The 24,606-nt window shown below is 36.2% G+C and overlaps 6 protein-coding genes across 12 annotated transcripts; 2 read left to right on the forward strand and 4 right to left on the reverse strand.

Moving 5' to 3' along the window:
- Positions 1-3,151: 3,151 nt before the first annotated feature.
- Positions 3,152-4,450, reverse strand: LOC128856502 (TIP41-like protein). Its single transcript, XM_054091804.1, has 4 exons — positions 4,279-4,450; positions 3,665-4,222; positions 3,449-3,610; positions 3,152-3,390 (listed from the first exon to the last, which is right to left on the reverse strand). Exons 1-4 carry the CDS (start codon positions 4,285-4,287, stop codon positions 3,301-3,303), a joined length of 819 nt encoding a protein of 272 aa, XP_053947779.1. The 5' UTR covers positions 4,288-4,450; the 3' UTR covers positions 3,152-3,300.
- A 1,427-nt stretch (positions 4,451-5,877) lies between these two features.
- On the forward strand, positions 5,878-6,892 carry LOC128856504 (uncharacterized). Its single transcript, XM_054091806.1, has 2 exons — positions 5,878-6,207; positions 6,269-6,892. The coding sequence occupies exons 1-2, from the start codon at positions 6,015-6,017 to the stop codon at positions 6,805-6,807; spliced, it is 732 nt and encodes a 243-aa protein (XP_053947781.1). The 5' UTR covers positions 5,878-6,014; the 3' UTR covers positions 6,808-6,892.
- On the reverse strand, positions 6,889-8,288 carry LOC128856503 (uncharacterized). Its single transcript, XM_054091805.1, has 4 exons — positions 8,033-8,288; positions 7,877-7,982; positions 7,106-7,821; positions 6,889-7,033 (listed from the first exon to the last, which is right to left on the reverse strand). The coding sequence occupies exons 1-4, from the start codon at positions 8,167-8,169 to the stop codon at positions 6,928-6,930; spliced, it is 1,065 nt and encodes a 354-aa protein (XP_053947780.1). The 5' UTR covers positions 8,170-8,288; the 3' UTR covers positions 6,889-6,927.
- Positions 8,289-9,871: 1,583 nt separating this feature from the next.
- On the forward strand, positions 9,872-11,767 carry LOC128858097 (E3 ubiquitin ligase Rnf121). The gene is made up of 6 exons (XM_054094066.1): positions 9,872-10,060; positions 10,122-10,298; positions 10,361-10,515; positions 10,574-10,802; positions 10,868-11,103; positions 11,175-11,767. The coding sequence occupies exons 1-6, from the start codon at positions 10,019-10,021 to the stop codon at positions 11,293-11,295; spliced, it is 960 nt and encodes a 319-aa protein (XP_053950041.1). The 5' UTR covers positions 9,872-10,018; the 3' UTR covers positions 11,296-11,767.
- Positions 11,560-18,635, reverse strand: LOC128858096 (mitochondrial uncoupling protein 4). 6 transcript variants are annotated; one of them, XR_008453982.1, is made up of 7 exons: positions 18,325-18,635; positions 15,805-16,093; positions 15,332-15,435; positions 14,755-15,249; positions 12,208-12,365; positions 12,040-12,145; positions 11,560-11,938 (listed from the first exon to the last, which is right to left on the reverse strand). XR_008453982.1 is itself a non-coding variant. In XM_054094060.1 (6 exons), the coding sequence occupies exons 2-6, from the start codon at positions 16,066-16,068 to the stop codon at positions 12,102-12,104; spliced, it is 1,065 nt and encodes a 354-aa protein (XP_053950035.1). In that variant the 5' UTR covers positions 16,069-16,093; positions 18,325-18,635; the 3' UTR covers positions 11,560-12,101. The 6 variants fall into 6 exon arrangements, 5 of the variants coding, with proteins under 5 accessions (XP_053950035.1, XP_053950038.1, XP_053950036.1 ...); XM_054094060.1 differs by having other exon boundaries at positions 11,560-12,145; XM_054094063.1 differs by lacking the exon at positions 18,325-18,635 and adding an exon at positions 17,907-18,004 and having other exon boundaries at positions 11,560-12,145.
- A 2,365-nt stretch (positions 18,636-21,000) lies between these two features.
- On the reverse strand, positions 21,001-23,295 carry LOC128858098 (protein ILRUN). 2 transcript variants are annotated; one of them, XM_054094068.1, is made up of 4 exons: positions 23,172-23,295; positions 22,416-22,905; positions 22,061-22,356; positions 21,001-21,601 (listed from the first exon to the last, which is right to left on the reverse strand). In XM_054094068.1, exons 2-4 carry the CDS (start codon positions 22,880-22,882, stop codon positions 21,456-21,458), a joined length of 909 nt encoding a protein of 302 aa, XP_053950043.1. In that variant the 5' UTR covers positions 22,883-22,905; positions 23,172-23,295; the 3' UTR covers positions 21,001-21,455. The 2 variants fall into 2 exon arrangements, with proteins under 2 accessions (XP_053950043.1, XP_053950042.1); XM_054094067.1 differs by having other exon boundaries at positions 23,105-23,295.
- Positions 23,296-24,606: the final 1,311 nt, after the last annotated feature.

Genomic DNA, 24,606 nt, shown 5'->3' on the forward strand with positions numbered 1-24,606 from the left:
CGATAAATTTAGAAATTCAAACAATATGTTGATAACCACTAAATCCTGTGGTTTTTTCCTTTTTAAACGTCTTGTGTATAGCTCTTCATCATTTAAAATAGACGCTGCATGTATTTTTGTTTAGCGGTACGAAGGCAAAACGACTTTCGAGCTGCCTATCTGCACGGTAACTCGATATTTTTTCCAACGACTGGTAGTTTATCCCAGAACCTTAAACTGAAATCGAAGGGAAGTACATCATTCATAGTCGATTGTCAGTAAATTTAATAGAATCACCTGTTGAGCTAACGTTATTGTAGAGTTTTACTTACATTTTAGTGATATTTTCGCACTTTCTCTTAGTTCTCTCACACACCTCATTTATAATTATCCCACCTCATTTTCGGGCCGAGGATATACTGGCGGGCAATTGTTCGTCGAACACGAAATTTATTTTCGATGTTTCGTGAAAGCCAAGGCGAATTTATTACAGGTGACAGCAAACACATATAAGTAAAACCCTACATGTGTTTGTTGTTGCGTTTGGTGCAAGCATCATGTCAAAATCAGCAAGCAAATGTAAACATACGAATGTAAACATACCAATACATACAAACAAAGCATATCATTGCTGTCACCTTATTAAATCCACCTTGGTGAAAGCTATACGCGGTGTAGTAATCAGCTGATTTTGTGAGGGCAATCTATGGTAGCATGACTCTTTTCTTATTAGCTTAAACTCAACTTAACTTAAAACACATAGAGAGCTGGAGGCTGCTTCCAAATAATTCTTTACCTATTTTGAATAAATTCCTCAAAATATGTCTTCCAGAATTGATTTTCATATAAATGTAAACAAGCAAACAAAAGAAAAACATTGTAAGCATGAAAAACGAATATGACTGGTGCAATCAGGATGGCGGCCGCCGTAGCCGAATGGGTTGGAGCGTGACTACCATTCGGAATTGTCAGAGAGAACCTAGGATCGAATCTCGGTGAAACACCAAAATTAAGAAAAAACATTTTTCTAATAGCGGTCGCCCCTCGGCAGGCAATGGCAAACCTCCGAGTGTATTTCTGCCATGAAAAAGCTCCTCATAAAAATATCTGCCGTTCGGAGTCGGCTTGAAACTGTAAGTCCCTCCATTTGTGGAACAACATCAAGACGCACGCCGCAAATAGGAGAAGGAGCTTGGCAAAACACGCAAAAAAAATGTACGCGCCAATTACATATAAAGGGTGGTTTCAAGGGCCGATGTTGAATGTGAACCACACCTAAACGTCAAGTTTTTTTTAGCATTTCATCTGACATTTTTCAATTTCAGACTAACTCAATCTAAACTATGGAAAGATACACAATCGAGCAACGCGTTAAAGTTATTCAGGCTTATTATGAAAACGGGCGTTCAAGTCAAAATGCATATCGCGCACTTCATCTTCGGTGATGAGACACATTTTCACCTCAGTGGATTCCTCAATAAGCAGAATTGCCGCATTTGGGCGAATGATAATCCAAGAGTGATTGCCGAAAAACCAATGCACCCACAAAGAGTGCCTGTTTGGTGCGGTTTATGAGCCGGCGGCATCATTGGGCCGTATTTTTTCTAAAATGAGGACGGTCAGGCAGTTACTGTGAATAGTGTTCGTTATCGTGAGATGATAACGAACTTTTTATGGCCCGAATTGGAAGATATGGATGCGGACGATATGTGGTTTCAACAAGACGGTGCCACTTGTCACACAGCTAACGAAGCAATGGCTCTTTTGCGCGAAAAATTTGATGGCTGAATAATCTCACGTCGCGGCGATGTCAATTGGCCACCAAGATCATGTGATTTGATACCGTTGGACTTCTTTCTTTGGAGTTATTTGAAAGAAAAGGTGTACGTCGATAAGCCAGCAACAAGTTTCTACGAAAACTAAGTAAAATCAAGATCTTGGCCAACAGAGCTCTTACTACGTCAAAATAGACACACTTTGTTGCCATCTGAACAACTACAACAACATGAATACATGTGAAATGAGCAGTCAAGTCCTTTATGACGTAGGAGCCAAAGTTACTCCCCCCAATCGAGTGACCAAACCTTGTAATCAAACTGTCAAACGCAAGAAATTGTATATTCACACATAAAACCATATGGTCACATATACACACACATTTTCTTGCTATAAACAAGTAATTCCCCTTCCTTTTGTTTGTATACTCTCGGGGCCTGACGACACACCGAATTCGGAAAGCGCAATATCTTATTCTATCATTCTTGGGCACGAGCACAAATGCAAGATAAAACTACATTTGGAGGTTTAAGACGCGCCACTTCACTTCTATTATTTTGCTTAATTTAAAAATTAGAAATCTTATAATCACAATTATCACCAAACCATTCCAACTTCGCTTCTGTGTTGCTTATTTATTCAACGGTTGTCAAAATCGTCTAAAATAAATTGGCGGTTTTTGGAAGGCACTACCTTCTTTACTCTATACACCAAAAAGCGTTAAAAATGGATACAGCTCATGTGTATGATGACAAACGAATATGAAAATTGTAATACTCTAGACATAAGATCACAAACATTTGATACGAAAAGTCGTAACAATTATTGAAACTTTATTGGAGCTTGAAAACCGTAGACGCGCTGGATTTCCATACTTACTTTTCTGCCTTTTGGTCTCTGATGTGATCTTCAATAATTCGTATGTATGGCAGCACCAATTTTGCGTTTGTTTAACCGAACAAATTTTGTTCGCTGTGAGAGTCGACGAACTCTCTCTCTCTCTCGCCTTGTTCGGCGCAACACCAATTGCACGGTGTTCGTCAAACTAAAATGCAGTATAACTAGGGCCTTTCACTTCAATCTGCGTAAGCGTGTGACATCTATGATCTTGTATTTCATCGTTGAAAGCGAATCCACTTTTATTTGTCTTGCTATCATTCTTCGAGTCTTGTTCCATTGCACAGTACTGGTGGGTTTGGGTTGCGCAACGTGATGCCATTGCTGATTTTTTGCAACGTTGCACTTTGGTTTAATACAATTAGGAAAATTTTGCCACTCCAATTAGGTGCATCGAGGATGATTCTTCCTTAATCGTCCTTATGGAATTATACATAGGGGTATCCGTTTTCATACTAACCTTGTCTTGACAATTGCGAACATAAAAAAAAGAGTCAAATCGGTCGAGCCGTTCTTATACTTACATGCGGAAATTAATTTTTATTTATATTATTTACTTCAAAATAATACTTGATTTAATTTTAAACGGGGTATTAGTCCTTAATCCTTTATTCTTGTAGTCGATTGTTATATTTGTGTAAAAACTCTTTACTTGAAATATAATTTATATGTTTTCCTTTCTTTGATCGGTATATAGTTTTCTATATCATTGGGTACTGTGAAAAATGGCGGTGGTGCCTGTAAGGAATCAACATTAAACATTTTGGACAGAAAATATGTTTAAAAAAATACTAACGTTTTTAAGCTCGCTATATGTAGCCTCACGATGTGTGTACTCCTTGAATATATAACTGTTCTCAATTTCGAAATGGAAACGAGTGTCGTGCATTTTAAGTAACACATTATCGACTCGGAGGAAATGCCTGAGCAGTACAAAGAAACCCGACGGCATGACTCGCTAAAAAGTTAACAAAGTTAATTATTCGTTAAAAATACGAAATTGGATGCATACAATTTTCACTGAACACGATGAGATTCCGTTGTCATGCAGCTCATCTTCGAACAGAGTGAGGTCATGATAAAATAGTATCTTTTCGCGATGCATCAATTTACATCTGTTCAATTCCTGATCTGAATCCTCCACCCGAAATTTATCGTTCATTGTTCCCTGATAAGTGCTTGTAAAAGTCCAGTCAAACGGCTTGAATTTTTCTTCCATATGACATTCAGGTCTGCTCTCCTTCCATTCCTGCGCACAGGCCACTTGTAGAGAATGCTTCCCGTTCTCCACTAAGCGCAGTGCGTCCATTGGTAGAAACTCCAATATAGCACCATCTTTGTGCTTTAGTATTAACTTATTCTTGTGAAAAACCATATCGGGCAAGTGCGGCAACTCAAGTGCGTAACGATATGTGCACAACTCACAACACTCATCATCACCTTGATTGCAATTGCCATCTTGGCCTTTTATGCAAATGCTTTTAAGTATGTGCGATTTGAGGTAGCTTATGTGCCAGTTCTGAAAGTCAATACTTTTACTATTAACTGGTAGACGGGGTACCAACTCGTCCTGTAAACACCAAAGGTCAATATTTGGAAATCATCAATCACTGTGATACCACTCACCTCCATCATACTTATAATTTAATGTGGATACTGGATACAATTTAAGCGGTTTTCGCAGTTCGTATTTTGTTATTTTTACATTGACTATTTCACTGTTGAAAGCAGATCAAATCATGTTATGATAAAGAAGATAGCACCTTTGTCATTTCACCAGCTGACTTTAAAACAGATTATGGCAATTCATGCTACCATGTGTTGAGAAAAGTATTATTTTTTAATTGAAAAAAAAAAACATAAAACGGGTCGGGTTCAACAAAATTCGACATGGAATATTTTAGGCAAAGTGTAAGGATTTATTTAATGAAACTTTGTGGAGATATTAGGAAGTTGTTGTTGTTGTAGCAGCATAAACATTCCCCATATTTACATACAGGGAATGCTGCTGGAGTGACAGTCCTTGGCTGGATATAAATCCGGGTCGTTTCGGTAACGTAGAACCGACTGTCGTGGTAACGGATATTAGGGAGTGGTTCAGGTTGCTTAAACAAAGAAACAACAAAGAAAATGGACTGCATATTTCGTACAGTTAGATTTATTTTTTTTAATGAACATATATTTAAGAATGCACACAGAAAATTTAACGTCGTTCCGGTGAATATTTTCAAAGTTACACGCAAATTTCAAAGTGCTTGGAAGTACAAGGCAATCTTTAAACGCGTTTTTCCCAAAATGGTGTTTTCAACGTCGGTGACCAACATTACTCGAAAACGGCTAAGCCGATTACTATCAAATTTTAAGACGGGTTTCTTAAATATATTTTTAGTAATTAATCGAAGATTTTTCTTCCGATAAAATTTTTTTAAAGTGAAACTTCTTAGGCGTCGATGGACGAGCGAGAATGGGGAGTAAAATTTCAAGGTTATGCAACGTTTTGAGCATTTTCGTTCCGCGAGAGAGAAAAAAGATATAACGTAGAGGAAAAGGAGAGAGAGAGAGATATATATCTTAGATACACTTTTGGCTATTTTTCCTGAGTTTTTCATTGTGGTTGCTAATTTCTAGTGAGAAATAACACTGCCTACTTTTTGGCGCTTGTTTGTTGGTGCAAACTTGTAGGAAATATATTTTTGGTGCCTCCTTTTTGGCGTTATATTTCCTTGGTGCCTACTGTTTGGGGCGTTTATTAGTAACGCTACTTTAGTTTTAAGAATCGATGACGTAATTTCTCCAAATAAACAAACAAACGGAAGATAAGTTAATTGTTTGTAATTATCCAGTGTATGGATATACACAAAGATTTGTGATTTTAGGGTAAACAAACTAATAAAAATTAAGTGACGTTTGTTAAATAGTGAAAGCACGAATAATGAAAACCCCTCCAAATGCAGATATTTTCATTATCACCTAAATACAGTACTTATTTTTTTATTCTGGTGACGCTATGGCAAAAAAGTATGTATGTGTATATATAATTTCTTGTGGTTCAGAGTTTCCATTGCTTTGTTGTTTGGTTTATTTGTTGTACTGACATAATCAACATTAAAAATTAGGAAAAAAGTAGTGGTTTTCGGATGATACCTACTTCTGTATTCTTTATACTGTAATGTTGCATTTTTAATATAAAAAACGTAATATTTCTGGCAGTCTCTTGCATATGATATGTCAACAAATTGTGAATGAGAAGAAAAGCAGCTGTTACCGGCTGATGATTGTGAATTTGTACGGACATAAATAAATGTGTATATGAATGTAACAACTTTTGTAAATGTTAACTCGTATTATTTATATGTAAAAATATGCAGCGAAGGCCCAATGATTCGACATCTAGTGACTCTGATGATGAGGACAATGAACAAATGCGCCAATTTCTGGAAGCAGCTGATACCACATTACTCACAAACGCTATGTTTCAGCCTTCCCTAGATGAACATGGTCCCATAAAGGAGAATCTGACTGATAACGTGGTTGATACCGCATCTGAACAAAAAGGTTATTGCACTAGGATACAAACCCTATTCTTTATTTATGCTTTTGTACTATTTTTGTATAGTTCTACCATCCAACCGCTATTTACTGGAGGAGGAAGTGAAAGCTGACGTAGATTTCATCACAACAGAAGCAGTAAAGAAACATATTGCCAAAAAACTTTCTGAACTAATCGCGCATTCTGTAGAATTTGGTGATTTTCAAACTCCAACAAGTGTTCAAAAAACACGGAAAAGCCGTGTTATACTCTTCACAGGTGCAGGTTGCTATGTAAAGCCCTATGAAGAATTTGAATTTGAGTCAAATGGTCCAACGAAAAGACCTGTTATAAAAAGGAGGAAACTGGATGATCATGAAGAAAAGGGGACACAAGAAGATCTCTATGATATGGCATCTGTATCAGCCGAAGACATTCTCAGCGGCAAGCTCACAGCGGGCTGGGTACCAAAACGTGAAAGAAATGACAAGTTGTTTTCCTACAAATGTGATGCTAATGGCAAACTCCACTTAAAACCTGAAGAAAATGAATTTACAAAGCTGCGCCAAAAAAATCATTGGAATGAATCAAAAATTAAGCAAAAAAGAAATATAATTTCCAGGTGAATCGCACAATAAACCCAATTGTGGCTTCTATTGAGTGTTGCATTTAATTGCAACACGGTTGTAGAAAAGCTTCTAATAACGTACAATTATTTATTTATTTTTTTATTAAATTTTGTACCTTTAATGCAGAAAAGTTTCTGTTGTATATGTGTTAACATTTGCACTATTATCTTGTCCTGATGAGGTAACATCTGAATGTTTAGTCCGAAGTACATCTTTATAATTACTAGAGCAAATGAATAAAAAAGTATGTAAATACATAATTATAATTTTTTTTTTGTTCAAATAACATATGTACCTTGCACTCTGCACCGACATGTGAGATTGTCCTTCAAGCATACTCAACATTCCAGCACCACTTTGAGAGCTGGCGGAACTTGCGCTCGTCATATCCATACCGCTGCTCAGAATACTGACATTGGGTTCATTCGACGCAGGCATTTCAAGTATATTCAAAAAATCACCTTGGAATTCTTCTTTTTGCATACTCTGACTCTCTTTCATTAATTTGTCATATTCCTGCAATACACCATTAAATTCAGCGATTTCACTGCGGTTACGTGCCACCAACTGATGCTTAAAATAGTTATGGACTTGAGTCAATGACGCATTAGCCAATGAGTAGTATGCTTTTTCGAGACTCTTCACTTCTACTTCATTTTGAATTTCAGTCTGTGGATTATTGGCATGCACTTCACGAATCCGCAGCATGAAGTTACGCATAAACTCTTGTGCTGCATCGGCAAACAGAATTAGGGCCGATTCGGATATATCTGTGAAGCCAGAGACACGAAGCTGTCCGCAAACCGCTTTTCGTAATGCAGCCCGGCAAATCTCGGGATTAATTTCAGGATAAGACTGTGGTACACCTCGAGCAAACCGCGTTTCAATTGGTGGTATAAACCATATTGGTTTTGCAAATTTATCATCGTTGATGAAATCAGTGGCATTTTCGGGTGGGAAATCTACTTCAGGTATCATTTGACAAGGATTCAGCAAGTAGTTAGAAGTACCCTGCGAAAATAAAATATTAATACTAGCATTGAAGCTAACCAAAGTAATACGTTACCGATTTGTTGGAATATGTATCAATAAGTGATTGCAACATTTCTGTCTGCTTCATTACTTCTATAGTCTGTGTCACTAGGGGATTTTTAACTTTTAATTGCACACAACTAAAAGAAAAAACCGTTTTTTATTAGTTCGCCAGCAAACTAAAATTTACCTTTTCTTAACGGAGGACGGCAATTTCTCTTGCATTTCTTCTAATTTCGCGCGTTTTGCTACAACTGGAACCATTTTTTCAGATTCATTATCTGTTATTGACGTCTCCTTCAATTTACCCCAAAGTTGACGCGGCATTCTGAATCCTCTAAAATAAGTGAACAACCAAGAAGTTATCTACGGCCAAGATTTATTATTTATAATCCCAATGCCATAGATGACTTTTCCCGGTGAGATATAAAAATGTTATATTTTATAACTCTTATCAGTGATGCCACACAGAAGAAACAGTAATTTGTACTTTTTTAAACGAAAATTGGAAATTTTCAATCTCCACCCCACCATTGACGTATACAAACAGCATGTTGGACTATTGCTTTTAAGGAATGCGTTTCGAATCTAGTCTTCAATGGCGAGGGGGAGAGAATTCAGAAGATGTAAACATAACGTGCAAAAAGTATAAACAAAGAAACTCTTTATTGAACATATTATTAAGAGCAGCCAGGAAAATAGATGCTTTCTAATTTCAATTTTAAGCCAAACTAAAATCCCCATCAAGTCCCTACATCCCCGGTCCGAAAAAATCAGTTCTCCATTTGTTTGAAAAAACCGCAAAATCGTGCGAAGTCCTCCACCTGGCACCACTGGGTAAGAATTTCTCGCACAGTGTTTTTGATACCTATAAATAACTGGCAAAATCTTTTCCAAAATATGTATAATAGACAACCAAAAATGATGAAAGGGAAGATTCCACATAAAGCGAATTCATAGAAAATGACTTCCCTATAGCAGCAACAACATTGCATGCAATTTGTGTTTGTAGTTTGGTAATTTCATTGTTAAAATTTCAATAAGAATGTAAAAAAAGGCAACAACAAAGAAGCAGGACTGACAAACTAGCAAATCGCAAGAAAAAACAAATCACCTACTCAAGCGAACTCACCTTGCAGGGTTTGACTTTGACTCCATACTTCAACGCTATAAACAGAAGAAATGTCAAACTAACATACACTAATTGTAGACAAGCACCTAAACATTTGCGTGAAATTCGAAAATAAAATACATTTATTACAATGAACATGTTTCAATAAAAATCATAAATATGTAAACGTAAGAGCTACCACTAAAAAATGAGTAATATATATTAAGTGATGAAGCCGCGTACAAAAATGACTAAGGAAAAAATATTGTACAGCTTGTGACATCTCAACGGAATCATTTGTCTGACAAACTTGAACCAAAAAAGATAACGGAAAATGGAACGCTTAGGGCGTGTTCTACTCTTCCATAAATTTGGAGGTTAGAACTATGTACCAAGCGTTCCTGGCGCAATGGCTGTCAGTGCTTTTAGCTATAGCTAAGCGCTAGAAACGCACGCAACAGTTCAATACTCAAATCAGTATTGCGATTTTTCGAAACATCCATTTTCGGCATACAAAGTTGTTGTTGTTGTTGTTGCAACATAAACATTCCCCAACCATGCACGGGGAATGCTACTGGAGTCACTGTCCTTGACCGGATATTAATCCGGGTCGTTCCAGTAACGTAGAGCCGGCTGTCATAGGAACGACGGCATACATAGTATTTTGTTCTTGTTTAAACTCGAATTTCCCGAAAGCAAAGGAAAATGTATTAATTACATGGATTAATATTAATTATTGATAGTGTACCGGTAAGAGCATCCTCTAAATGTTAAAAATCGAATTTCAATTATTAAAGTCGAAATCCTATCTACTAAACCTTAAAACTATGGCGGAGATTGTCCTCATAATATATGTAATAAAACACTGTAACCACTGTCCCTATTGTGAATACTTCGGTTTCTTCCTTCTTTGTGAATAATACTCGCATATTATCTGTTTTTGTAGTTCGTGGCACGTTAAGGGGCCAGTTTTTTTAACAAAAGCCACATAAATGTTTACTAATTAATAAAAAAAAGGCATTAGTTTAGTTCACGTGTAGAATAGTAAAGCAAAATAAACAAAAAATGGATGTTCCGGCGTTGCATGCTCCTGTCGCCTGGAATAAGGTGCGTGTACCCATTTGAGAATCTGGATCATGTTTGCAGTCTAAAATTGATTTACTTACAGTCTTTGGACGAAATGACACCGGAGGAACGTATGCGCGCCGAACATCAACTGATGCACGAAAGGCACAAGGGTCACGAGGCTATGCATTCTGAAATGGTGCTTATTCTATTCATAACTCTAATTGTGGCACAGGTGATATTGGTGGAATGGAAGAAGCGACATTACAAATCCTACTCGGTATTTTTGGCATTCTTCATAACTTACTTGAATGTGAAATAATATTTTACAATAAATTGTAGGCCATTACACTGCTTGCGATGTGGATAATACCGCTAGTGATATCAATATTTTATAGTTTTATACGATTTGTTATCATCTGGGCGATATTTTCGTGTTTAACAGCATTTGTGATTCGAAAAGCTGTAAGCAAGCCGATACAGCGCACTACTCCAAGGTGAGTTTAATTGAAGTAAAGTGTATAAGGTTGACTATAATCTTTGTGCATATTTCAGATTAGTCTACAAATGGTTCTTACTAATTTACCAAATCAGCTATTGTTTGGGTATTGGTGGTTACCTTGTGATGATGGCTACATTTTTGGGGTTTAATTTTATATTCAGTCAAGCACCGAATGTTTGGATGGATGCAGGACTGATGTGTGTGTTCTATGGCCTTTATATCGGTGTATTAGGGCGTGACATATCAGAAATTTGTTCAGAAAAGATGGCGGTACACATTGGGGTATTGACACATATTTTTCTAATATTTAATTCTTTCATAAACTAATTTTTGAATTATATTTACAGTATTATACTCCACAAGGCATCCCAACCCGTCACCTAGACGATAATGTATGCGCAATTTGCGGAAACCCGCTTTTGGTTAGCGAAAAGGAGGAGGGTCTCTTCGAAAATACATATAAGTTGTCTTGTAATCATGTATTTCATGAATTCTGCATTCGAGGTTGGTGTATTGTTGGTAAAAAGCAGACTTGTCCATATTGCAAAGAAAAGGTTGATCTCAAAAAAATGTTTTGCAATCCGTAAGTTTATCTGCCCTAATACGAAAATCATGCTGTTGATTTTTACCTCTCTTTGTGTGCTTAAATTTTAGTTGGGAACGACCGCACGTACTTTATGGACGTTTACTCGATTGGATTAGATGGCTGGTAGCTTGGCAACCGCTCATTTTCTTCATAGTACAAGGCATTAACTGGGCATTGGGCTTAGAATAGCAGACGTTAATATTTTCTAGTCGTTAACCAACGAAAACAATATGTAAAAGAAATAAATCACTTGTGGCAGTATCATTATTCCTTTAGTGTTGATTTGATGAATAATGGCCTGACCTTTGCATTGTTAGTGGCACTGTTATAGCAAGATAAGATAAGTAAATCATTCTAATGAATTTCAGTGGTGAAATGCGATGGTGTACGGAAAAGGGACTGAAATGTAAAACATTTATTTTAAATAATTATTTATTTAGTAAAACAAAGGGCTTGTTGATATTAATACGTACGTAAAAAACTTATTTATTTTTATTTACATTGTACAATATGATATTGTCACCTGAATTACTTAAATATAGCTCTGCAGTGCAGCGTATAAGGCTTCAAATAATTTAGTTCAATTTTAACTTTTTATAATGTATGTACGAAGTAATCAATAAATACACAAATCCTGCCTTATCCATAAAGGACCAAAATACGTACATATGCATATAAAATCGCTTTTTAACAGTCTACGTACATTTGTACACTAAAAATAATTGTTAATCTTATCGTTGCTGCTGCCCGACCGGGGTTTATTGGTTGTTACACTTGACGTCGTTTGCAATGAGTTGCACAGATTTTTACAAACATTTCAATTCATTTCCAGCTGAATGCATGCGTATAAAAAATAGATGCAATATTGTTAGCTACATAATATACATAAATGTGCACAGAGAGAATATAGTATATCAAATTGCATTTTCGTACTTAGTATGGGGTAAACGTATTTAACTGAAATTAACAATTGTAAGAACGTTTTACTATTCCGATCACTTGAGAAACGCTTGAATGCTTGCAATAACGCCTGCCACGCCTATAAAACACTTTATATGAGTACACTAACGTTCCACAAAAATAACTAGTAACCAGAAGCACCGATCATGCTACGAATCTGCTCAAACGACAGCCAGAACGTTAGAGACCATGGTGCCATACGTATCCAGCACGGCAAGAAGCCCTTATAAAGTGCACTAAATCCTTCCCTATTCACTGTTTGGCGTAGGCAATCAACAGAACCTTTATAGAGTAGTCCTCTGAAAAGAAAAAGCAAATACAATAAGTAAAGTACTAATACTTAAAAAATTTGTATTGCAAATAATGGCACCAAAGAAGCTTAAAATTCTAGGCCACGTTTATTAATTAAAATAAATTTTTAATAATGCAAAAGAATTATCAAACGCTAATCTAAGGGGTTATATATAGGGTTTGATTGAAAAGTAATGAGCCTTATTTTTTTAAAGCAGTTTTATTAAACCTTTTGGCTTATACAACTGAAATTCTTCAAAATAGGACTCTTGAGCGTCAATACACCGCTGGTAGCGGTCCTTCCACTGCAGGAAACATTTTTTAAGCTCATTCGCCGGAATCGCGTTCAATTCGGCTGTCACAGTTTTTTGGATCGCCTCGATGGAGTCGAAACGCCTCCCCTTCAGCTTTCTTTTCAGGCGCGGGAACAAGAAGTCCGGCGGGGACAGGTCTGGGCTGTAGGGAGGGTGGGGAAGCACCGGAACCCCCATCCTGGCCAATGCAGAGGAAGGCGGTGTGCACCAGCGCATTGTCGTGATGAAGGGTCGACGTCCTCCCGGCCTTCCTTGAACGACTTGTGCCACCGTTTTACCTGGGCACTGGACAGAGATTGGTCCCCGTAAGCCTCCTTGAGTAGCCCAAGGGTTTCGGTACTCGTTTTGTTTAGCTTTACGCAAAATTTGATCGAATAACGTTGCTCCAACGATCGCTGCATTTTCGCGACTGCAAAATCCTAAAACACTTTTAAAACACCTTTCACGAACGCGGCGATGTTGACTGCACCGCTGTTGCCAGCGAACTGGGACCGGTTTCTAGTAGAAGGGGAAGGTCCAACGATAATTTTTCCCTACCAGCCGATTCGGTTGATCGCTTGGCAGACGCTCCGCGCGGGAAGGCTCATTACTTTTCAATCAAACCCTGTACAGTTAAAATTTGCAAAAACTCGATTTTTTTTTTATTTAATTTTTTTTCTTAATGTATAAAACATATATTTAAGAATACACAGAGAAAATTGTATATCGTTCCCGTGAATATTTTCGAGGTTACACGCAAATTTGAAAAGGCGTTCTAGAGTGCTTGGAAGTACAAGGCAAACTTTAAACGTGTTTTTCTCAAAATGGTGTTTTCGAAGTCGGTGAGTAACATTACTCAAAAACGGCTAAACCGATAAATATTTTTTTTAAAAACAATTTAAGGCCGAAATTTTGATCAAAAATCAATTTTTTTTTTTTTTGAGGAACCGCCATTTTGTCAAACTTTTTGAAGTGAAACTTCTTTAGGCGCGTCGGGGGCCCCAAGGCAGATTGAAAATAGGCGAGTGAAACGGTAAGTTCGGAGCGTTACCGAAATCCGTCAAATGGGCGGGGCCAAGGAGCAGCTGCTCCTTCCCACTCTCGCCTATTCGCTCTCTCGCATCGCAAGCGCTGAACGATGTGAGGGAGCCACCGAGACACGCCGAAATGTATATAGCACACAAGTAAGCATTGAAGTAGACTGGCGACATGCAGGCAACCGACAACGGGTATTATAGATAGCCATAGCCCGTGCAAATGAGTGCTGTGTGTGAGTATCAGATAAAGCGCCGATTGAATGTGTGTAAGCGGGAAAGCAATAAGAAACTGATGTGAAGTAAATAGATGGTAGGTATGGAGGAAACGAAGCGATACAATGAGTGCGTTTGCCAAACGAGTGACGATAGTTGAAGTAGAAGGTTGTAAAATGCCATTTCAACCGTTTCGGTGATCAAAGCAAATTGATTAACGCGCCAAAAGTAGGCAAAAAATACCATTGGAAGTGCAAAGAAATGTCAGCGTCAAATGCAACACTGCACCCAAGTGTCAAATTTGAAGCTAATAAGGACAAAAATAAATAGTACAAATTTATGTGGAGTGATATAGAAAAAAAAATATGAAAACCTGAATTTAACACGAGAGAGGGGGGAGAGATCTAAACCGGGGCTCCCATGCATGGAACAACCAACTTAGAAGTTTCACTTCTACCGTGCGTGAGTCTGACAGACCCTAGTTTTTTTGCTTATTCCTTCGATTAATTACTAGATTTAACATTACTTCAACGAAATTTGTTTGGTTTTTAATTTCAGAGGATTCTGTCCAGAGATATAGTGGTCACAGCAAAACGTCTTTTTTGAGAGGAGCTCCCGGAGATCAGCTGTAGCGCCTTTCCAAATAAATATTTTTACTAATACTAAGTTTTAACATAATATATGTACACATTTTTAGATAAATAAATTTAAAAGTTTTCTCAAAAAAAATTCTGGAAAATTCGCTTTTTTCGGCCTTCTAACTGTATATACCCCCTTAACTGAACGCATCGTATTTCTACAGAAACTCTTTAGGAGGTACCTAGAAAATATAATATTTTGATAACAGCACTCACCTGCCCTTATCGTCCGTCGGTTGATTCATTATTCTTGTCTTTACCACATCTGCTGGGGTGCCCATTATCGCTGCCACAAACCCAGCACAAATTGAGGAGAGCACATGCACAGTATGGCAGTCAGGCATATTTAATTTGATCATAATCATTCGCTTAATAGTGTCATATGTTGTGAGATCACCAAGATTAACAAGTGCAGCGCGTTGCACATTCGGTATGCTACCTTTCCACAGGCCGGCTATGCCGCCACGGCGAACAATATCTTTGAAAGCATGCACAGCGCCATGGACGCGCGCAGGTTCGCCCATTAATCGGCGTTTGCCTTCCATTTGAATTTGTACCTTTACGAGATCAGCTGGCGAGGCTAACCATTGTGCCACTGCACCTGCTGATACACCACAAAGGGCAGATTTCCACAGTGGCAACGTGATAATGCCGTTCTCATCGTTGCCCAACTTGCGACGCAAAAAGTCATAGCTACATATGCGTACGCCGCTGCGAAATATTTATGTACAACAACAAAATTTACTTTTAAAATTGAGGAATTCGTTGAAAAAACAATCAAGATTATTATTACCTATAGACGACATGTCGGTACAGTGCGGGCGTAACACCTTGCCACAGTTTCATTGTCCCCTCCTCCCTGACGATACCGAAGGCAGTCGCAATCATACCACGATACTGCTTTGGCCCATTGACATCACCATAGAATCAGGGAGAGAGAAGGAGAGTTAGAGGAGTAGAATGAATGCCCTGCACCCCAGGTGGCAATTAGACATTACGAACAAACGAATAGTAACGAATGAATAAAACATTTTCTTGCTAATGGTGTCGGGAACATAATTAAAATTATTAAATGTTGTGAAGGGATGTATGGATTATTAGTTGGGTTCTACTGGTTTAGTTTGACTTAGAAAACGTGAAAATACATATGTATATGTGTACATATGTAAGTCTAAAATAAATAAATATTATAATAAACAAAACACATAGTCATATACATACATACATACGTACATATGAATTGACATAGAAGTTTCGAGTAATCACCTTGGGATTCAAGCTTTTATTCGACTTTAAATCGACGGCCGCTGCTTCGCCCTGAATCTGCAAACGCGTTTTGGTTAAATCCAGAGGATATGTGGCTAGCTCGGCTATGGAGGCAGCTACTACTGACACCACATAAGTACAAGCGAATGAATCTGCATAATCATATTTGACAGGACGTAGTTGATTGCGTGTAGTGGCTGGTGCTGGTGGTGGTGACGAAGGAGGCGGCTCTGAAGCCGATGTATTCTGAGTCTGGTTTTGCATCGTGAGACTTTAGTTATAACTTTTTCTGTAATGAGGGTTTTAAAGAAGAAAAGTTAAATTTTAAAACTCAATTAGCACATTTTTTCCATGAGATTGCTTTTTGTGGAAAATGAGAATTATCTCAGTTAAAGTTCAGAATGCGCGCAAAATTATTTAATGATTAAGGTATATTTTATTGAAATGTTATATACAGTTAAAATTTGCAAAAATTCGATATTTTTTTAAATTTTTTTTTTCTGAATGTATAAAACATATGTTTGAGAATGCACACAGAAAATTTAATATAGCTCCGGTGAATATTTTCGAAGTTACACGCAAATTTGAAAAGGCATTTCAGAGAATTTTTACCCTATGTAAAGTGCTTTTCAAACTTTAAACGCATTTTTCTCAAAACCGTGTTTTCGAAGTCGGTGGACACGATTTCTCAAAAACGGCTGAACCGATCGTCTTGAAATTTTAACACAACCTTCTCAGATATATTCTCCAGGTATTAATGGAAGGAATAAGTATTCTGATGATTTTTTGTATTTTTCCGCGAAAATTTTTGTAGAAAATTCGATTTTTTTTTTCTATAGCCGCCATTTTATCAAAAAATAAAACTTTGACTATTCCTTCGATTAATACCTAGCTTTATCTATCCGCAAAAATAATCTAATTGGTTTTTCGATTTCAGATAATCCAAACCGGAGATATTTTGTCCACCGCCGAACGCTTTTTTTTGGAGGACGCTTGGGAGATCATCTGAAGGAGCCGTGCACTTCAATATTTTCACTAACTATAATTAACTTTAAAGTAGACATTATTAATAAATTAATCAATTAATTCTCAAAAAAACGTAATTTTTCAGCTTTACAAGTGTATATATATACATAACCCCTTAATATGCGGTTATCTTCGATCATTAATAATCATTAAAATTTCTTAAAGGAATTTAATGTCTCGGGATTTTAATATTATTACAAAATTTTTTTCGATGTTGCCAAGACCTAGCAAAATTATAAAATATATATTTCTTTCATGTGTGCAAGACTATAAAATTAATTACGCAAAGTCTTGGTCTACCTCTTTGAGAATAACGAGGATTGTTATAAAAGAAGCAGCCGATATAAATTCAAACAAAAAGATTGATAACAAAACCACGTTTCATCAAATCATTATGATCAAATGGGCATAGTAAATTATAAACCAGGTTACATTAGATTAGATAAGACACTTTCAGTTCGTTTTTTGTGGCTGTTTATGAATTATTATTATTTTTTTATGAATAATAAGATGTATTGAATATGCTTATACTAAGCCTTATTATTATTTTAAACAAACAGTTTTATCACTTTTTAATTAAAAAAGATAAAAAACAAAACTGCATTTTCTCGCCTGCAGTAATGTACACATACATATGTATATAAATATATACTTGTACATGTACGTGTACACCTTTGTATATGTTTGCACATAACTTTAGTCTGCATGCAGATATGCAATCGCTCTATGTAGATTGCCTTGCGCAGAGGTTAATTTAGCCTGTACAGACTTTGAGCTTTACACTAAATACACACATGCAGAGATATTTGAAGTCGTTATTGCTTTTTTAGTAAAACTCTACTTATAATTGCTATCTTATTCACTTTAGACATACAATCACAGCAAGGCAGAAGATTGCTTTCCTATCGTGCGATTAAATATTATCTATATCGCTTACACGAGGATCATAAAACATAAATCTATAGTTTACGCAATGCCATTAACACAGTCACGCGCCGTGGTGCACAATTTTCAGCGAATGTTTCAAAGGTTGCCCAAATTTTATCCATAAATAATTCAATCAGATCTTTGATTACTTTGTCTTTCCACTGTGTTGACGCGATTTTTCACGCACAGACACATAATTATTTCAAACTGGCCCTCTTATTTTATAGAAATTCTTTTCTCATTATCTATGTATGTCTGCTCTCGCTCTACTCTCATAATTTTAGCAATCAGTATATAAACAACTTTATAACAAATTGGCATTGATTGTTTGTGTTTTGCATGTGACCCCATCTGATCAATTATGTATTTTGATTACAAAATCTACATACATATATATGTATGTAACACTGTGCAGATGCGTATAATGCACATAAATAAGAACGGTGTGTGAATAAACTAAGAGACTTTTATGAGACATTTCTAATTCATTTAACTTTGCCTATCGACCTTGAACACAGCGCACTTATAAATTCAATCAGTTATCAATTAATAAAAACTTTCACTTACTTTTTATCACAAACGGACTTTACATAATGAATCCCCTCAAACAAATCTTGTACATATGTGTATGTACAAATGCAATCAGCCAATTTAATGCTCTACTAACGCACTGTTCCGTAGGCACTCGAATTCACTTATTTAAATGGGGCACGTCTTAGCGGAAGCAAATAATTTCGGTTCTTATCAATAATTCAATAACCTCTATCACGAGAGCAAAAAAGTATTGAATGAGAAAATAAAATTAAAAACAATAAACTGGTTGGAGTAAATATGCTCTGGTTGTCGCCACTCATGGCACAATAAAATTGTGCCGATTCCCAACAAACACACCATAAGGCTACCATATTGCGCCAAATGTCAAAAAAGCCAAATTAAAGCGTAAAACACAGTTGATTCAACGCGAACTGACGTGTGACGCAGCAATGTCGGGTGCGAAAAAACAAATGAAAATTATGATTCGAAAATAAAGAATATCAGTAAAGTCAAAAGGTTTCTAACATATAAAGGTAAAAAAGATTTTCCTGATGTAAGCAGAGCAAAGAAAATCTACCGGCAATAAAAAATATTATAGCTACATATATCTTATTTTTTTTGTAAACGGGAATATTTTTAAAGTCTGCATGATTAATTCTTTCTTCCATACAATTTTAATAAAGTAAAGTTTGGATGATTAATTCTTTCCTCCACACAATTTTAATAAAGTAAAGTTTTTGACAAAAACTAATACAACTTAGTTCCTTATTGCTGTAAGTTGACGTAAGCTGTGGTGTAGTTGACGCAAATCAGTCGAATCTTAATTTAAAGCTTAAAAGTTACGGGTATCAGTAGAAATCGCTAGTCGCATAAATACGGCGTATGTTGCATAAAAATTATATATAAATGTTTGTCGAATGCTGCTGGAGTGACAATCCTTGGCTGGATATAAGTTCGGGTCGTTCCGGTAGCGTAGTACCAACTGTCATGGGAATGTTCAAAGATTGTTAGCTATCATTGACTTTGCTGAGGAGATACTTACTAATATATATCTTTTCGAGCCGATTGGCCTAATACTAAAACCAAATACATGTTGTAGACCTTCCCTGATGGCTTCAAAGCTTATTAGAATAGAAATCTGGTGTAAATTTGCGAAATATTCGAGATGGGCTTATTTTTCTCTTGGACAGTTTGCCTCAGCGTGACACCCACAAAAATTTGTTTACTATTGTTATTATTATTATTATTACAAACTGAAACTTATAATTAAAATTGTAAGCCTAGTTAGGAAAGCTATGGCTGCTAAGGCCTTCAGCTTCTTCTTATGATGTAAAATTAGTGCTTAATTAATGTTTAATACTAAGTGCTTATGCGTCGTTTAGAATTTCATTATAAGTTAGGAGATACAATATAATTTTTCGACATGCTTGTTTAAATTTCGTAATATAATTTTGATATTTTTAAGAAAGCTATAATTTTTTTAATATTATCGATTGTGGGGTTGAAAATACATTGAATGGGATCGGAGTTATGGAATATATTTTTTCTTAGTGAGTTGAAGGCATAACATTCGGACATAACGTGATTAATGGAGATCGGGGTGGAGTTACAAAACTGACATGTTCTGGGGGTATTGCTGTCGATAAGGTGATTATGGGTTAATTTTGAATGGCCCAAACGTACTCGCGTGAGCTTAACAAGGTCCATTCTAGAAAGTGAAAGGTTAGCGTGTTTTGGGAGGTTGCTTAAATCAAGCTTTTTTACATTTTGCGCTTTGTACCAAGTTGAGCATTTTTGCCAAGTCTCAGACTTATATTGTTTTATGAATTTTTTCTTAAGAAATTCAGCTATATCATTAACATTTAGATTAGTAGTTGTTAATACTGGAGCTATGGTGGCGTATTTAGCTGTGCTATCAGCAAATTCGTTACCCTTTATAAGGGCATGGCCCGGGGACCATATCAGTAAAATATTTGGGTATTTTGTTTGTAAAATACTACGGATAGAACTGGGATAGTAATCATTGTTTTCGATATTGGATATGGCATCGAGAGATGAAAGTGAATCGGAGCAAATTGCAAATTTACCTTTTTTATTTCTAATTATATTAACAGCCGACATGATAGCAATTAATTCAGCAGAGTAGACTGTACTGTATGCAGCTAGGTTGGATACTACTAAGTTTGCATTTTCGGTAGTTACGCCAAATCCGATCATATTATTGTTTTGGGAGCCGTCTGTGTATATGAAGGTGTAATCCTTGAGTTCATTTTGTATGTGTGCAAAAGCTTGTTGATATATTATAGCTGGTGTTTCGAATTTTTTATACTTTCGGAGCTCAGTGTTAACTATGGCTTTCTGTAAACGCCAGGGGGGGATGTGGGTTAGAATAGGTTTTAGTGGTAGATATGGAAGGTTAAGTTTTTTGCTGTTGAGGACTGCTCTACTAACTGCTGATGGGACTCTTTTAGATGGCCTATTTTTTTTGTAGGTTTGAGCGATTTTGAAGAGAGGGGCATCATAGCTGTTCATAAGCACTTTATTTAATTTATTTGTGATATAGTCCCTTTTCGCTTCTATTGAGGGAATGTTAGCTTCAAAAAGCATATTATTAATCGGGGACGTTCTAAATGCTACTATTGTATTTTGTTAAATTTGTAAATTTAAAAAAATATATACTGGCGGTTCGAAGATCTTTCGAATAAAATGTCTTGTCTCCATGAACTTCACTCTTTATTAAATTTCAAACTAAGTAAGTTGCATTGCTTATGCCTATTGAGCGTGTAAAATAATTTGTATGCATGTACTAATAAAGGTAATAAAACAATATACACATGTGCATCTATATGTATGTGAATATATAGACGCTCATATACATATGGATGAATGTTTAATCATTACAATTTTTATCTTCTTACTGTCCTAAGGCATTATAAAATATTCAAACCATTTCTAAATTTATTAGTACCAATGTAATTTTCTTTTTAAATATATGTAGTAAAAGAAATATATGTATGCGTATTATATATAAGAATGGGGGAAAAAAGGAAAAATTAACCAATATTACAAAGAGCATCGTTAAAATGTAAAACAAAGAAATCGGATATTTATTATGTAAATCAACACTCTCCCGAACGCTTCATTCGCTTCAATACACTCTTGTTTCATTCCATGTTAACCGATATCACAACATTCACTTGTGGACAACTGTCGCTGTTGGACGAATCCACCGACATCAATAGCTGCGACATGCGGTCGCTAAGTTCAGCCTGTGTATCCGTCATACCTGGCGGAACCATCCATATAGGTTCTATAAGTAAAATAAGTAAATAATATAGAATTAGTCAATGGTTATAAATAGAAACATTTTGTTCACAAAACTGAAGGCCCAAAAATTTGTTAGGAAATATTTTATACTTCTACAACCTTCTACAACAATAACACCCACATAGATATTCAAAGTTCACAGTTATAAGAGAATAAACATATATAATGTATGTACACACATACACAGATTAATAGGATGAGTTGGAAATTTAACGGTTTTTGAAACGCATCACTCACAATGTTAGATATAATTTTTGCCTTTCAACTGACCACTCTTAAATGAATATGAACTTAAGATTTTGCATGAATAGAGGATAAATATGGCTAAATTTCTTCAATTTACGTTAGTGGAATATCAATACACTATACAATTTACAAAGAAACTGCATAACAAAACAAAAGAAAAGAACTCTTTTTAGTACTAAATGTTTATAGGTATTACCTCCCACATTCCAACCATTTGGTGTGCACAATCTCCACATAAGCGCTGGCTGATTTGGGGGAATATCGGCTAAAATATCACAAGTTTCTCCTGGCTTTAAAGCAGGAACTTCAATCCGCTGCTTCTGACTAGGTGCTGTTAGGTAGCATCCGATCGGCCAGTCAATAGTGCCATCATTTTGTAGCCTAAACGCCTGCTGATGTTCACTTGGACGAGATTGACGGACAATCTTCATCGAAGGCAGCGTTTGAAAAGTGTGGATGTCTAAGTAGCAGCCGACAGCCGTTTGCAGATTCCTTTAAAATATATATTTTTTTTTGTGTTTAATTCATTTTATCTGTGAAATGGACCTTACCAGTTACTCATTTCCAAATAGAATTTTGCAGCATCTTGATCCACTTGATTATTCATGAGACTTTGGAATTGCTTAACCAAATCCTCATGATCAGTTGTACCCAAACAGCTAAACTGTTGGAGTAGTAAAGAATCAATATCAATATCATTTCTTGGACGATGCTGCTGTTCCAGTCCCTGGGGTTGTGGTGGCGGTTGGACCATTAACGGTGATTTCATTTGTGGCGGAGCCGGTAGAGGTATGGCTTGTCCAGATGACACAAATGGAGGCGATGATGATGGATTTATCGTTGTTGGATCGAAGCCATTTGTAGCTGGTAGCGTAAAAGGCACCGCCAAGGGCGTGGTTGTAGGTCCAATATTTTGTGGCTGAAAAGCGGGTTCACATTGCATTTGCAGTTGTTGATGTTGTTGCTGCAGATTTTCGGATTGTTGTTGCTGTTGTTCAAAGCTCTCGCTTATATCCATCTTCGAAACGTGCAGTTATTGAACTGCAATATATTAAAAATTCATATTATTTTATAAGTTAGTAAAAATTGTTATATATTCTCATTAAAATTAGTATCTCAGATAGTGACACAAAGTTAGACAAACTGATCAGCCTACATCTAACACCTTTGTCCTCTGTCCATCTCTTTGTCTATCACCTACAAATGTATATACATATATTCTACCTATGTTGTTTATTACCTTTTCAGTTGCGTGCCGTTGGTCTTGAATAATTTGCTAAATAGGCTTCCAAAATAAATATACCCACTTAGTCTTTACAAGTTTGTTTTTATTACCAATAATAGTGACAAAAAAGACAAATAATTTTCTAAGTATAAATCTTGGAATTCTACTACAGATGCTGATAAACGCAATTAGTACAACAACAAAATAAACATAAAGAAGAGGGGATAAAAATCACTCAATGTCAGTTTCACAACTTCACACATATACAGAGTTGCATTTATGAATTTTGATACGAATGTACTAATTTATCTAGAATAAAAAGAATTTCTGTAAGAAATCGACAAACGTAAATAGTGACGTCACATTGATTCGATCCAAATTGATCGAGGGGTCGAGAAAAAGTGCTTCGTAAGCATTATTCGAAAAAATGCCGAACAGTGAGAGATATGGTAAGCTAATCTACAAGGAATGAGTAAAATTGAGTTAACAATTGTTTGATGCAATGTTGAAAGAAGTAAGCATAACAACTAAAATGTGTATACAGATTGATAAAGACTGGTAAGTAATCATTTAATCTGCCAAAATGCACAATTATCACATGTTGTACTACATACGGGGGAAGTGCGCCGGAAGATTCCATATGTTATATTAATACACCTGCTAATGGCTTTACAGGATGGTTGTTTGGAAACTCTAGATATCTGTTGCAACCGCTGCTAATAAATGTTGAGAATGCCAGTCAGCGAAGAGCGGTGCAAAATATTATTTAACCGTTCGAATTACGCGATGAACTCAAAATACCTTGCGTCGGAATGTTACAGGATTACCAAAATTATTTGTTTTTCTCAAACTTTAACAAAAAAATTATTTATTGCGGATTATTCCGTTCTTGGTGATAAGAGAAAGAGAGAAAGAGTAGGTGTTTGTTCGCGCGGACTATTCCGCTCTTGCTGCTATGAGAGATTTTTTGTTCACTGATTATTCAGTCGAATGATGCGAAAGACTTAAAACCCCGCTTCTGCAACTAATTATTGTATATATTTTCATATCGTACTTGAACCTTAATTAAACAATACCTCTATAACGCGTAACATATTGCAGAAAATTGTATGGCCACTTAAATAAGTAAGTATATAAAAACATGCAAAGAGCAAGAATATAGCAAAGAAGTTTTATTAGTACAGACTAAAAACTTTGAGTCTTCATAAAGTCTAATCCGGAAAAGAACATGAGAAGGCAACAATACTTTCGAGCTCAAACTAAGAGGCAAAAGAGAAAGTTACATAGATTACAAAACTCCTTGCGAACTTTTGTGATATGATATTTACATACTTACATATGGTATAACAGAAGAAATGTGTTTTGTCACCATCTCAAGGTCAAGTGAGAATTATGACCGACATGTCAGGAGACATCTCTTAGACTACGCTGACGAAATCCAGGACAAAACTGACCGCAATCTACTGGACCTGACAGTATTTAGACAGTCAATAAGCGACATTCACCGAGAGACCGTC

Source organism: Anastrepha ludens, chromosome 3 (assembly GCF_028408465.1).
Source record: "Anastrepha ludens isolate Willacy chromosome 3, idAnaLude1.1, whole genome shotgun sequence".
Taxonomy (NCBI): domain Eukaryota; kingdom Metazoa; phylum Arthropoda; class Insecta; order Diptera; family Tephritidae; genus Anastrepha; species Anastrepha ludens.